At 41.2% G+C, this 13632-nt stretch overlaps 1 protein-coding gene across 6 annotated transcripts in view; it reads left to right on the top strand.

The window, feature by feature from the left end:
• plxna4 (plexin A4) overlaps positions 1–13632 on the top strand; it is a 197698-nt gene that overhangs the window by 31642 nt on the left and 152424 nt on the right. For all 6 annotated transcript variants that reach the window (XM_026362620.1, XM_026362615.1, XM_026362618.1 and 3 more), the window contains exon 3: positions 1846–2028. In XM_026362620.1, the coding sequence (XP_026218405.1) occupies positions 1846–2028 (183 nt within the window). The remainder of the gene's footprint in view (positions 1–1845; positions 2029–13632) is intronic.

Raw genomic sequence — 13632 nt, 5'->3', positions numbered from 1 at the left:
AAGGTCGGGGGAGGGAAGGCACGGAGAGAAATTGGAGTGAAAATGGTCCACTTAGATATGTTTTTGTTGCACACTAATATTCGTCTTTGTTGACTCATTGGCTTGTCAGCCTCACATTGTTATCTATCATCTCAAGCTAATCCATCTTGCTCTTGTTCCTTTTCATTTTAACCTCAACCATCTAGCCATGTGACATGATCTTGACCCACATTCAAGTCATCTCTATCGATCATACATACCACTTCATATAAACCTAAAGCTCTGGCCTACACCAGCCATGTTCCATTTGTCTAATGAAAGCAGACCCCATATTTCCTCTGTGGCTCAGTCTGAGGCTTCTGATGATGATGGCCTTTAGTGAAAGGTTGTGAAGAGACACTTGGTGCTTACAAGATTGATCGCGAGCCCAGGGTGCACACTTCCAGGAAGAAAAACAAAAAAATACAACATAAAGTAAAAGTCTCTGTGCTCTCCAGAGTGTTCTGCCTCTGACAGGTCAAACCACTAAGCAACTGTAAATCTGAAATGATTTGATGTTTTTAAGCCAAGGTTTTATGAGTGCATGTTCATCTTTTCCTTCTGAAGTTTTTGTTGCATTTTGTCTTGTGAGGATATTTGTTCTTTTTTGTTTTTGTTTTTTTCTTTTCTTGCTTTGCTTGATATGTTCCATTCTAGCGAACCTTCAGTTCATACTTGGCCAATCATTCATTCATATCAGACCATTACTACAAGGCTCAATTTAAACATTCAAAAAAGTCAATGATGATTTGCTTTTCATCAAGTCATTACAGTAGTTTGTGGATTTCATGCCTCTCACTCACTCTCAAATAAATGCTGGTTTATATGCATTTCTTTTAAATGTAAGGGCAATCCTGTGTTTGTTTGTTTTTTCCCTCATAGCGGCCACACATTGCTAAGCTATTAATCAAGCAATGCCTGCTTCAGTCCTAGTTAGAACCACTGTTTCAAATCCATCCCTACACACAGAATAATGACCAATCACCAGCACCATTATTCTCTTATCAAAACTCATAAATCATGCTGCTTACAATAACTGGTATGAATGCCCCTCTGGCAGGATAAAATGCATGTGAAACACAGCTACTGCATATAAAATCACAGAATCACTGCAGTATTTCCATACCGAACCTGATGATTCTCCATGAAGATTTATATTTTATATTATTCTGTTTGTTTTTAATACATATAAATTTATATTTTGACACAGCAGTGATTCAGCTCAGAGCTGTGTGATGGTGCAGCACTTTATTCACTCACTTCACTTTGAATCATTTCACAGTGAATATCATGCTGCTCTGGAATTTCTGCAGTTGCTGTAGCGTTGGGTGGAGAGTTGTGCCTAACGGAGCAGCCTCTGGCACTATTACAGAGCTCGAGCCTCACTGCAGTCTACCTCCATTTTCATCTCTCATTTGTTTTCACATTTGCCATTTTCTGCATGTGCATCACCAGATGCGCACACACACATAGACAATTGACTAATTCTCTCACTCACATACAAAATGTTTCTCCTTAGCTGACCTACCTTTCCATACTGTATCTGTCCGTTATGGAAATGCCCTCCAGAAGACACTCAGTGAATCCTGTTTTTATTCATCCTGAGCTCAGTCTGTTTGAGTCAGTTGTGAGTTTACCTTGTATTCATGCTCTCTGCAGGATGCCCCCTGGCTTTGCTCCTCTAGGACCTCTGTGACAAAAAGCTATTTAAAAAAAATCACACAAGAATTCAACCTTTGGGCAGTGGAGTAGACCTTTTCATTTGTATTAGGAAACTTTTTTAAGCCTTACATGAGAGAAACTAATGCCTGTTCTTCTCCTCTGCAGCTCTTGACCATTGACGATGACTTTTGCGGTCTCGACATGAATGCACCATTGGGTGTGTCTGAAATGGTGCGAGGCAAACCCCTCTTCTCTGATGCCGTCGACAAAATGACATCGGTTATTGCCTACGTCTACAAGAACCACTCACTGGTCTTCGTGGGCACAAAAAGTGGCCGAATGAAAAAGGTAAGGAGAAAACTATAGCATTAAAAGTAGCAGATGGATGAACTGGTAGACAGAGATTTGGTTTCTTTCTGTTTAGAATGTAGAGTAAGGTCTGGGAATTGGGGACTGCTGGATTGGAGGAAGGATAGTACAAGTGAGGCAGATAGACTTTCAAGCAAATCAGCTGAGTCGACTGTATTTGTAGGAGGAAGAGGTGTATGTGTGCATGAAAGAGAAGGAGAGTGAAATGACTGTGTGCGTGTGTATCTGTATGTGTGTGTGTCAGGAGAGCCCCTGAGGGGGTTTTATTCCTACAGCCAAGCCGATTTAGTATCTCTCAACATCCTCCTTATCCACTGCACCATATATCACACATACACTTGTATACACCCAATATCAGGAGTATCCACTGTACTTTTCTTTCACGTTGGATTTGAAGGAAGTCCAGAGCCCTAGGGGCAAATTGCAGCACACATCAGCATGTTGCAGAACTTGCTAGACAGCACAGATCAGCATGTATCCAAATTTATCAGAAAAAGTTTCTTGCTTGTTTCTTGAGGCAAATTGAGGCATCAGAATAGGATGAAATGCATCATTTAAGTGATTTATGCAACTGTGTTTTACTGTATCAGTACAAAAGACAATGAGAAACACTTGTTTGACTGTTTTGTTGCTAACTTTGTATACTAGGATAGGATATTGTCACATTTTTGTAATTCTAGGAAATGCAACCAAGAGCTTTGTTGGCTTTGAAGCGCCTGTGGAAGTGTGTTGGCCAAAGCAGTTGTGGAAATATTTCACCACAACGGTCTCTCATTTGAAAAACATGTCATACTGTGTGTGACAGCAAAGCCCTTGGCTAAACAAGATTTGTCCCCTCAGACTTAAACAGCACTGGATAAGCTGGGTTTTGGTGTGTTGTGGTTTCCACCTAAGAGACCCCTCATGCCCCTGTGTCCTCCTCTGTGTGGCTCTCCTTTTCTGGGCTAATGTGATAATGCACTGCTGCTAGGTGTGATAGAAGGGTGGCGGCTCTTGTGCTTTTACCCTTCTTTCCCCCCCCAACTCACGTATATCATAGGGCCATGACTGAGACTAATTCTTGGGTAGCTCGGCTAGTGAGCCTCACAGGCTCACAGGAAAGCACAGACGGAAGAAAGAAGGATGGAATGAAAGCAGAGGAGAGTTGGAAGAGCAACCTGGACAAACATGAAATATATTCTTTAAATTTGTCTTAAATAGAGGGAGATCATTTCAACAGTTGTATGTAAAAGGATGAAGTGAGAGGGGAAAAAGTTGAACAAAGAAGTGATCAAGGCCAACCTGTCATTAACTGATGTCACCAGATATTTATCTACAAGTACACGGACGACCAGGAGTGCAGATTTGTACATGGTTTCTAGTTGCTGTTTACTGGACCTTGCCTTGTTTGTTCATGCCGCTATGGTTCCTCATAGCAGAGGAGTGGTGCAGGCAGCAGTTCTTTATTTTGTAAGATAATAATCAACACGTAGACAGATGTTTTAAACAGGGACTATGTAAGCATATTTAATGCCTGCTGCTCATCTGTGGTGATGAGGGCGAGGAGGGGGAAGGGAAAGATTTGTAGCTTTGAGTGTTAAAAGTATGACAAGCTGTTTTCTGTGTTTTCTGGATATTATTGTGCTTCAGGATGTTAGAAACTATTTTCTGTTCCTGGTTATTGGCGTGATTTTGGCACCATTGTCACACAAACTCTTTGTAAATGAAGGTCAGAGTGTGAACATATGGTTTATTGAGGCAAAGTAATGAAACAGACACATGCCGTCTTTGACAAAAGGTGATCAATATCTTGGGTAAACACGGGCATACACACATGCACGCACAGCCCCATTACAACCACATCCTCCCCTCCCATGTACATACTTCCCCACCCCTGTCGTTAACTGTATACCATTAGATGACATCACAGGCAATAAAAAACAACAAGACAATAAAAGGTCTGAGCCTCAGTCCACCTCCTTCATCAGTGACTTTATAACCCCTCAGCTAATGGATGTTGATTTATATACACTCCTCCACCTTACTTGTTCCGTCCCTCAACACCCTCTCCTCCTCCTCTTTTTATCTCAGATCGTCTGTCACACGCACTGTCTGACGCTTTCTGTTTATTCAGTGTTATTTATGATCTTGTGACAGGCACGCGACCCTGAATAAATATAAGTGTTACAGTAAAAGACACTGGTTGGACTTTCAGGCTGTGTTGTTTGGGTGAGCTAATTGTTAGTATTTACAGGCTCATGGTTATGACATCATGAAGTTGAGCTGGACAGAAAGCTGAGTGAATTAAATTCAATTTGCTTGTGAAATGGTTTTATGTTATGGGGGTTAGAGTAAAATTTTGCTAGTATAATGTGAGGCCTGTAGATCAGAGTACACAATAATAATTCTATACAGAGAGGGCAGTCATCAGTATGTTGAATTATGCAGCCTAAAGCTATACTTAACTAACATGACTGCATACTTAACTTAACTTTAGCCTAAACTGGAGATCAGTTGAAGACATAAGAACAGATCTGCTCCTCTTGAGTGGCTTAATGTAATGTAGGCCTGTGAAGAAAAATGAACAGTATTCCCTAAAGCTGGAACATTCACCAATGTTATATTTAACCTTAACACAAAGACCAAGTCTTTACTCTCAAGCAGTCCTTTGAAGAAGTAACAAGGTTTGTAGTGCAAGACCACACACACACACACACCAGCCCCTGCCTCGGATGTCTCTGATGCTGAGTGGCTGTGCTGTATAAAGACCATATTGACACAGTCTAAGCTGAATTTCATAACACTTGCCTGTCAGCATAAAACAGCTAGTGCTGTCGAATCAGTAGTATTCTGTACATGCCCACAGCTACAGTCATGCCTGGCCTTTACAGTCGCACACAAGGATTAAAACTCTCCCATCTCACAGGGCTTATATGATCTGAACACCTCCATGCTGTTTACTTAATCTTTTTATTTCCACCTCATTTTTGTTTTTCTCTTGAATTGATAGAATGGGTCTTCGTCTGTACTCCTCCACACTGTCCCTCTTTTTCACCTCTCTTTCTCCACCCCTGTTGGCTCTTCTTTCATAATTTCCCTTTCTCCCTCTCTGTCTATCCATAGCTGAGGGATGATGCTGTGAAAGCTCTTTTGATGGCTGCCTCCTACCATTGATAGTGAAAGGACCATATGACTTCTGTCTGCCAGTCTGTCGGTCATTTTGTGTGTATTGGTCGGTGGCTTAAGGAGTAGATGGAGATGGGATGGAGATAAAAGGCTGAGGCTGGGTAAGGTTTAAACCCATTTAGTGCAGGTCAGTGCACAGCAGCAGGTCAAGGGGAAAGCCTTAACCCCCTGCAGACTTTGGTTTAGTTTATGGTCATCTGGCCTTAATACACATTACCATGAGAGGTAAATGTCTGTGTGGACATGTGCATGAGATGAACCCACATGCATCAATGAGCATTTACAACCACGCCAGCCCATGTACATCCTGCTGGACAAAGACTCGCCAGGTTCTTCCATTGGGCCAAAGGTGGACTAGTCAACGAGAGGGAGGTGTGGAGGAGAGAAGTGGCAAGAAAAAAAAAGAGGGAAGATCTGAGATTGAGGGCTACACGCTGAGGTGCTAATGCATCTCCCCTCTGTCCGTCCCCATGGGGGAGCATTGGCACTCAATACAATGAGCAGCTAACCTTGAACTTGACAGAGCCACAGAAATGAGCGAGGCATGGCATGCAAAGGTAGTGAGGTCGAAGAAGCAGAGGATAAAAGTGTTACCAGTTTACAGAAAGCACTGGCAAACGTTGCATTTGAAAAAGTAGTGAGAGGAAGGAATGAAAGGGGGGAACATAAACCTTGTTTGCTGGTGTTTGCCAAAGATGGTAAACAGTGTATTCGGTTGTGGCAATTTATTCACCTGTTAACCACTGACACTCTATTTCAATCTGTCCAAGTCAGACAAGTGGAAGACAAAGGAAATACACAAAGATTTGGTTGGCAAGGAAATCTGAAAATAAACAGAAGTGATGAACATCAGTTTGCCAAGCCATAGGTTCTTAAAGGAGGGAGGGAGTCGTTTGGGAGTAGTGTAGAGCTAGAGAGAGAAGATGTCACTTAAAGCTGTCAGGGGACATGGCATGAGTGAGAAACGGGTCAATTCCAACTCTTAATGGTTAAAGCTTGTTGTTGGGAAGGAAAAGGTCAAATTCTCACTTTTGACTCAACATCTGTCAATTTCCCTCTTTCATACTTTCATAAGACCACTCTCTTGACAGTCTCATTACCCCTCTCTCCAGCTACAGTAATCTTTCTTTTCACTACTTGCCTCTCCTCCTCCTCACAAGCATCCTATTTATCTTTCATTTAATTTTTTTCGTCGTTTTCTTCTGCTGTGTCACTCTTCACATTAACTGCCTCTCCTATGCACACCTCACCCCTTCAATTTCCGCTGAAGATATCAATTTGTTCTCCTTAGCTGTAATATAAAAAGGAGATGCAGATAACGGATGATTTCACTCTATTACATCAATTATATGTATTTTCATATAAAACATGTCCAGTAAAATTGGTGATTTAAAGCCAGAACTGAACTACTGAATATGGTAGTGATCTACTATTTGAACAACTGTACATGTGAAAACTTCTCAACGGCATCATTCTGCTGATCGTTTTCTGTATTCTGATTTCTATTAACACTACAAAGCTTTTGAGTAGCTAAGAGAACTGGCCAAACATTACACTAGATTTTTAAGTTTATAAGTTTATAAGCAACCTTTTTAACCTAGAAGGCTCATCGGGAAATAATAGTTTAGATTGCAGGGCCATTTTGATCAAAAAATTGGTCCAGTATTTTTATTTTAAATATGTTAATTGAACTGTGTAATTGCTATTAGCTGTGCATTTCTGCCTAATAGATGAAGCAGGGGCTGTTCTGCTAACTGACATCCACAACAACAACACAATGGATTATGGCTGGATAAATTTACACGCATGTGGGGGTGTGAGAGCTTTTGCTTGAGATATTTATTACTCTGGACCAATTCCATATGTTTTGTGGGTTGATTGTGTTCTTGTTTTGCATATGTGTGTGCTATTGTCTGCGTGTGTATGTGTGATGTGCTGGTTAGCCCCAAAAGCATATTATTGAAATGGGCTGAGCTGAGCTGTGGTCAGTGGAGCAGAGGATTAACTGCTTAAAGCTAATGATGAAATATACTTTAGGACGAGCTGGCATCATGTGTATGTGCCACGGACAGTGGTTAATGATTTAGATCTCTTCCCCATCCTTTTTATGTTATGAACACAATACTTTTCAATACATTAGCACACCTTCACACACTGCTACTATCGCCCTGACCAGTAGCCATCACAACCACACCCAGCAGTCAGTTCATTCTGCGCTTTGGTCTAAACCACTGCTGTATTCAGCCAGTTCCCAGAATGTCAATGTTCCCATACTGTTAAGTATTCCTTAGCAGTCATCCTAGTTGCCTTGGCTGTGTGTGTGTGTGTGTGTGTGTGTGTGTGTGTGTGCAGCTAGTGCAGCAGTACATATTAAAGCTCAGTTGTGAGTTACCATGGTAGCAGAGGCTGCTCGACTCGCTTAGGATAGAATGTATAGAAGCATCAACACAGTAAAGACACCAACACATCTGGGAGCACATTGTGATACACCCCGTACTGTATACCGAGTGTAGACATTACGCTGATACAATAGACTGAACACACATTAGGATGAAACAATGAGAGTGGACCTGTATTTGACAACAGGTGTGGTACACCTCACAGCTATAGGGCTGACTGAACATTAAGCATTTCTGTCTCACTGTACTGTAGTAATTGCTTTCTGTTACTCAATTTGACTCCATCTTTTGCTGTAGAGATAGAAAGGCATGTCAAGGGGAATCGGTCAATGGAAACCCACTGGCAGCCCCTACCTTCACCTTATGCTTCTATTCTCATCTCTTTTGTCATGTTGTTCCTGGCCAGTTGTTTCTACATGCCTCTTCTTTTGTTAATTGCTTGCTGCACAATGTTTTTCTTCCAAATTCTTATTTCTTCTCAAGATTTAGGGAATTGGTGGATAGTCAGAGTGTGGGTGTGTTCAGTTCTGTGTAGAAATAGGAACTAATGAGAAGTGAAGTCCAGTCATGGCTGGAGATCTAACTGATCTAACAGGGGAAGGGCACATTTAGTAAGGAATTCTTGGAGTTTGCTTTTAGAAGGATATGGGATCGATCTGGAGGGAGGAATGGAAAGAAAGGGAAGATGAGGAATGAGAAAAGGGCTAAACAGGAACAAATGCAGTGAAGCTGCATGGCTTGGGCAGTTGAAAAGGGACAAATAAAGAAAGATGGTTAATTGGCTTCATGCGTGATAGAAAAAGAGAAAAGACAGATGGAGAGATGTGGACAGGAATGTATTACTGGAAGAGTGAATTTGCAACACATGGTGAGGTTGAGAAGCTGGGAGAGAAAGTAGAAAAGGATGCAAAGACAAACTAAATCTAAATAATCTAAGAGGAAAAAATGAAAAGGTAGAGAGACATAGGTATAGAGAGTGTGGAAGTAGAAAGCAAGGGACCACCAGGAAGTGGTAGAGCATGTCTTCCACACAGTTATTGAATTTAGTCTTACTTATGCATGTACATAGACACACATGCACGCACCAACCTTTCCGATTATCCATCCAACCAGACATGGTGTTTGGATGATGATAGGAATGAGAGAAGAGGATGAAAACAATCTCTCCTCTCATTCCTCTTAATCAGGGTATCATGGTGCTAATGTTTAGCAAAGAACAGCCAGAGTACACCCTTTCTTACTGAGCAGAAACCCAAAGTGCCCTAATGTGATGGATGACATTGCATGTTTAGCTGTCAACCTTCATGTGTGTGCATGCGTGGTCGTGTGCAAAAATAGATGTTCACCTCAAGTGTATCTTTCAGGTGTGTATTTATAGATGCCATTGCTGTAGCTGGTCTTATCCCTCCTTTCCAGGGTCCTTCATAATTGATGAGCTGCCCGAGGCTGAGCAGGGTGCATACTCACAAACACACACACAACGAACCTTGGTATCCTGCTGGTACACTGCAGGTTGACACTATGTTTGCATGCACAAGCATACTAACTCCGACAAACCTGATTGCTTTAAGTTCCTGTATTGCTGCAGCTTGTCACACAGGTGAGCCTCTAGCTATGAACCATGGCTCATGTAGTGTTACAGCTTAGATGTTGTTTATAGTGCTGTGACTTCCTAATTAGCTGCAATAGCTCTTAGAGTGAAATTAAACTACCTCAGAATGTGACACAACGTTAGGCTGCTGAATAATTTTAACATTTCTCCAACCCTGCTCTGAAATTGAATTAGTATTCAGACATAAGGCTTTTGGAAGTATTTTTTATTTACTCAGATATTTTCTGAAATGCAAGGTGGGAAGAGACTGGCTGAGCAGGTACAAAAAGGAGGGCACAGCACAGAGACTGAAAAAGTGCAGAGGGCAAAGAAGCAGGCAAGAATGATCAGTGAAAGCTATGGAGATGGAGAGAATGTCGAGATAGGGTGAAGGGAGACAGTCTGATGGGAGGAGAGGGTGAGAGTGATAAAATAGAGTTTGATGTTCATTTCACTCTTGTGAGTCTGCACCTATTGAGAAGAGTACCAGTATGTGGCAGCCTATTGAGCTGTGAGTGATTTGAGTGGCTATTCTCCGTAGTGTGTATGTGGAGTTGAAAGGCTTGAGCCAGCAGACATGTTGGAGAGAGAAAATGACTAACTTCAGTTTTGATCTTTCCGTTTCCTGGCAGTTTGAACTGTAGTTCACTCTGATGTGTGGGTTAAGACAAGGTTAGCTTCTGAGAAAGATGACTCAAGTTCTGGGGACATAAACAAATCAAAGTGCTGACATGGGATCTGTAATCTCTTCTTCAATCTTAAGTATAATTTGTGACTCACTTTACAGTGGATGGTTTGTGTGGTACTTCAGCTGGAAATCTTAGAAGTCTTAGACCTTTACAGTATTTTGTTAGTTAAAATACCCTTTTGTGCATTAATATGCACATGCGTATATCTACTATTTCCATCTACAATCTTCTCAGTTAACAGTTGATGTTATATGCTGTGCATGGACATAAGACAATAACATGAAAATCTTTACTAATGCAGTGTAAAACAATCACTTTCGTGCCTCTTGTAAAGCTTATAATGTTGAATTTTTTATGAGGCACATTCAGTCACTCAGTCATTTCGGTCTATGCACATTGACAATGTGTTTAATCTGAGTAAATACCTACTAAGTATTCCCAGACCAAAGCAAAAATGGTGAGTTGGCTTTGTGAAGCTGGCAAATGCTTAAATGGTGGCTTCTTCAGTTAAATATTCAGGGAACGCATTCATTTGTGTCTGAGATACTAGATAATGCAGTCTGGCTGTATTAAGATTCAAAAACCAGAAACAAGGCAAATATAGTAAAGGTGTTGTGATCCAGTAACAGGTAAATTACAGGCCTCTATATTAAATCTGGAGAAAATGCACACATTTTAACTCTTCATTTTTCTTTCTTCTACCATTTCATTTGTTTTTCCTCGCTTCTCTGCATTTTTCTAGCTTCCTCTTCCATATTTCTGTGCTGCATCTATCATTATCTCCTTCTTTCTTTCCTTCCCCTTCTCTCTGTTCTAATTAACATGTTGTTGTGTGGCTGTCCACTGAGGAAAGCTGGCAGCTTGTGTGTGTTTACAAGCTGCTCAGTGAGGGTGGCTCTGCCAGGCGGGCATGGGGCTTGTATCATGAAGAAAGTCAGACTGTTTTGGGTTATCAGTCTTCACTAACACTGGCGTCTGGGGTTTATAAAAAAACATTTTAAAACTTTTTCTCCACCTTGCCTCATAGTTAAGCCAGACAGTTGATTAGTATGATTCGTAACATGCTTCGTCTACATTAAGTCTGTGTCAAGCCAATAAAAGGGAATCTAATTATGTCCAAGCTTTTTTTTCCTTCTCATTGAGTAGGTAACCACACTCCAAACATTGCTGTCGGTCTCTTACTCACACAATACTTTCACATTTACATGGACTTCTGCTTATGTCCAAGATTGCTGAAAGGTTTATAGTAGCTGCAGCCCAACAAAATTACAGTGCATCAATTCAGTTTATGCATTGGCATTTGCCTGTGTGCAAGTATTAAATCATTGCATTGCAATTGTTAATTTGTGCACCAGCAGTAAAAAATCAATACCATGTCTAGCAGCTAATCACACAGTGTGTTTCTGTATAGCTTAGTGGATGTATGGCTAGCAGTAACACAGCCAGAGCCAGAGTGTAATTTCCCATCAGCACCTCTCAAACATCCAATTTATACTGTTGTACCAAAGAAGAGCATTTAAATAGAATATAGGGGATATAGGCTGGTAAATAGCTTCCAGCTCCACCTTTTATTATTTAGTTTTCCATTCATAACTAAAGGTTCATGATGGTCAAGGATAAGTGAAGATTTATGTTCTCATCATTCCAGGCAGATTTATCAGAAAGAAAGTAATGTTGTCCCCGTCACATTTATCTTTATCACTCCACACCACACAAACTTTCATCACTTTGTAAATATTGGACTATATCAAAGTCATTGATGGATGACTGTTTGATGCAAATCTGTTTTACCCTCATTTTTTATTAGTGATATTGCGTGTAGCACCCATGATTACAGTACATACAGTAACATCCTGCAGAGCCCCTTTCTTTGGTCCTTTACCTCTTTCTATCCTTTGTGTCTTCATCCTTTTTTTCCAACCTCCCTCCCACTCTGTGATTTATGGCTGAATCTTTGCAGCTACAGTATAGAGGACACATCACTTCAGGTGAGCCCTCTGCCCCCCCTCCTCTCATGACCTGCTTCCCTGCACGTCTGTAGCCAATCACTGCACACTGTACATCTCTAGGGGAAACTAGTGCCCCCACACACCTTTTCATTTCCTCTGTGTTCTCTCTCTCTCTCTGTTCCTTTTCCTTTCTCTCTCCATCTCTCTGCAGAGAACAGTTTGCCTCACAACTGGGTCATTCTTTCTCTTACCTGCAGTAAATGCTAACAGCCAGGCAGAGAGGCTAGGCTAGGCTGCACCGTGGCTTGGCTAAAACACAGGGGAAACTTGAGACAAGTGTACAGTCAAGAGAGTTGTGTTTTGCGTGCATGTGGGTGTATTCAAACCCATTTAGTTTGGGAGTAGCTGAAATAGGAAGTGAATGTGAATGACAGGCAAATACGAATGAGACATTTCTTCAATCTATCTGTGTGCATGGTGGTATATTCTGTGTTATCTGTTTGGAAGCTTCTGTTAACCTCCATGTATTATTCTATGTCTCATGCAAACATCAGCTGCATCTCTCAACACCTGTTAGTTTGTTTTGTTTTATTTGCACGCTCTTATATTGCTCAGCTTTTCCTCCTACTCATCTCCCAGACACACATGCCACATTCGCCCTCTAATGTAGCTGCAGTGGTGTCAGTGAGTTGAGATTTAGATTACTCTAACTCTCCCATTAAGCAGATGGCAGTGTAAACATTTTAAAGGGTCCCTGGCTCTGTCTGTCTGACATCAAGACTTTGAAGTCTGCCTCAGGTAACGAAGCTGCTTCAGACACAATGACAGGGAGAGAAGAAATAAATGAGGTGGAAGGCAGGAGAGACTGAGAGAGAAATGCTAGGATAGATATGAAAAATATGGCAGAGTTAAGTAAAAGGAGAACGAGAAATTAACATCTGTCTTTTACACACCTACCCTCACAGGCTTTTACTTGCGCCATCCCCGCCCTTTCTTTTCCCATCCTTAACGCAGACCTTAATAAGTGGATTTTTATCTCAGCTACACCAGCACTCCCAAAGGATTATGGGATTTTTTTCTCCTCACTACTCACACAGAATGATAATTGGCAATCTGTAGTCACAGACACTCCTTGTTTTTAAGGAATAAGGTGGAATTGGATAAAAAGCATAGCGTTTTAAGAGGTTGTCGGTCAGTTCGTGTATGTGGCCTTGTGGATTATCTTAGCAGCTATGCTGCCATAACACCTCTGTAATGTATGTTCACACAGGTCTCATCACTGTCTAGAATAAGACACATTATCAGTGGCCTGTGTCAATACATCTCGCTTCTTGCCGTCACACAAGAGGGCAGTTAGGAAAGCAATACTCTTGAGCTCAGAATCGCACAAGCACTGAAACCACAATGTTTGTGATACTGTCTGTGCATTTGCACGTGAGACTCAATCACTACTCCTGTACGCTTTCCTTCCCTCTCAGCAAGAGCCAGCTCTTTCCTGCTTGTTCTTCATCCCTGCTGTGAGGCTGAACTGCAAAACAAAACAGACCTACAGTGTGTTACTATGTGTGTTTGAAAATCTTTTTGGAGGATGTGGAGTTTTTATAAACAGGTATCACTATAATAGAAAATATTGTAAAAGTCACAGACACCCAAAACATTGTGGAAAATAAGTTGTCAGATAAGGGTTCTATTAGTGTCAGCTTCTTATTTCCTCCCACAACTGTAGCTAAACACAAATTGTATGATCTAGTAAAGAGAAAGGTTGCAGAGAAAGAGATGATTCTTTTTCT

This window comes from Anabas testudineus, chromosome 23, assembly GCF_900324465.2.
Source record: "Anabas testudineus chromosome 23, fAnaTes1.2, whole genome shotgun sequence".
In the NCBI taxonomy this organism is placed as follows: domain Eukaryota; kingdom Metazoa; phylum Chordata; class Actinopteri; order Anabantiformes; family Anabantidae; genus Anabas; species Anabas testudineus.
This window is presented reverse-complemented; position numbering and strand designations above follow the sequence as displayed.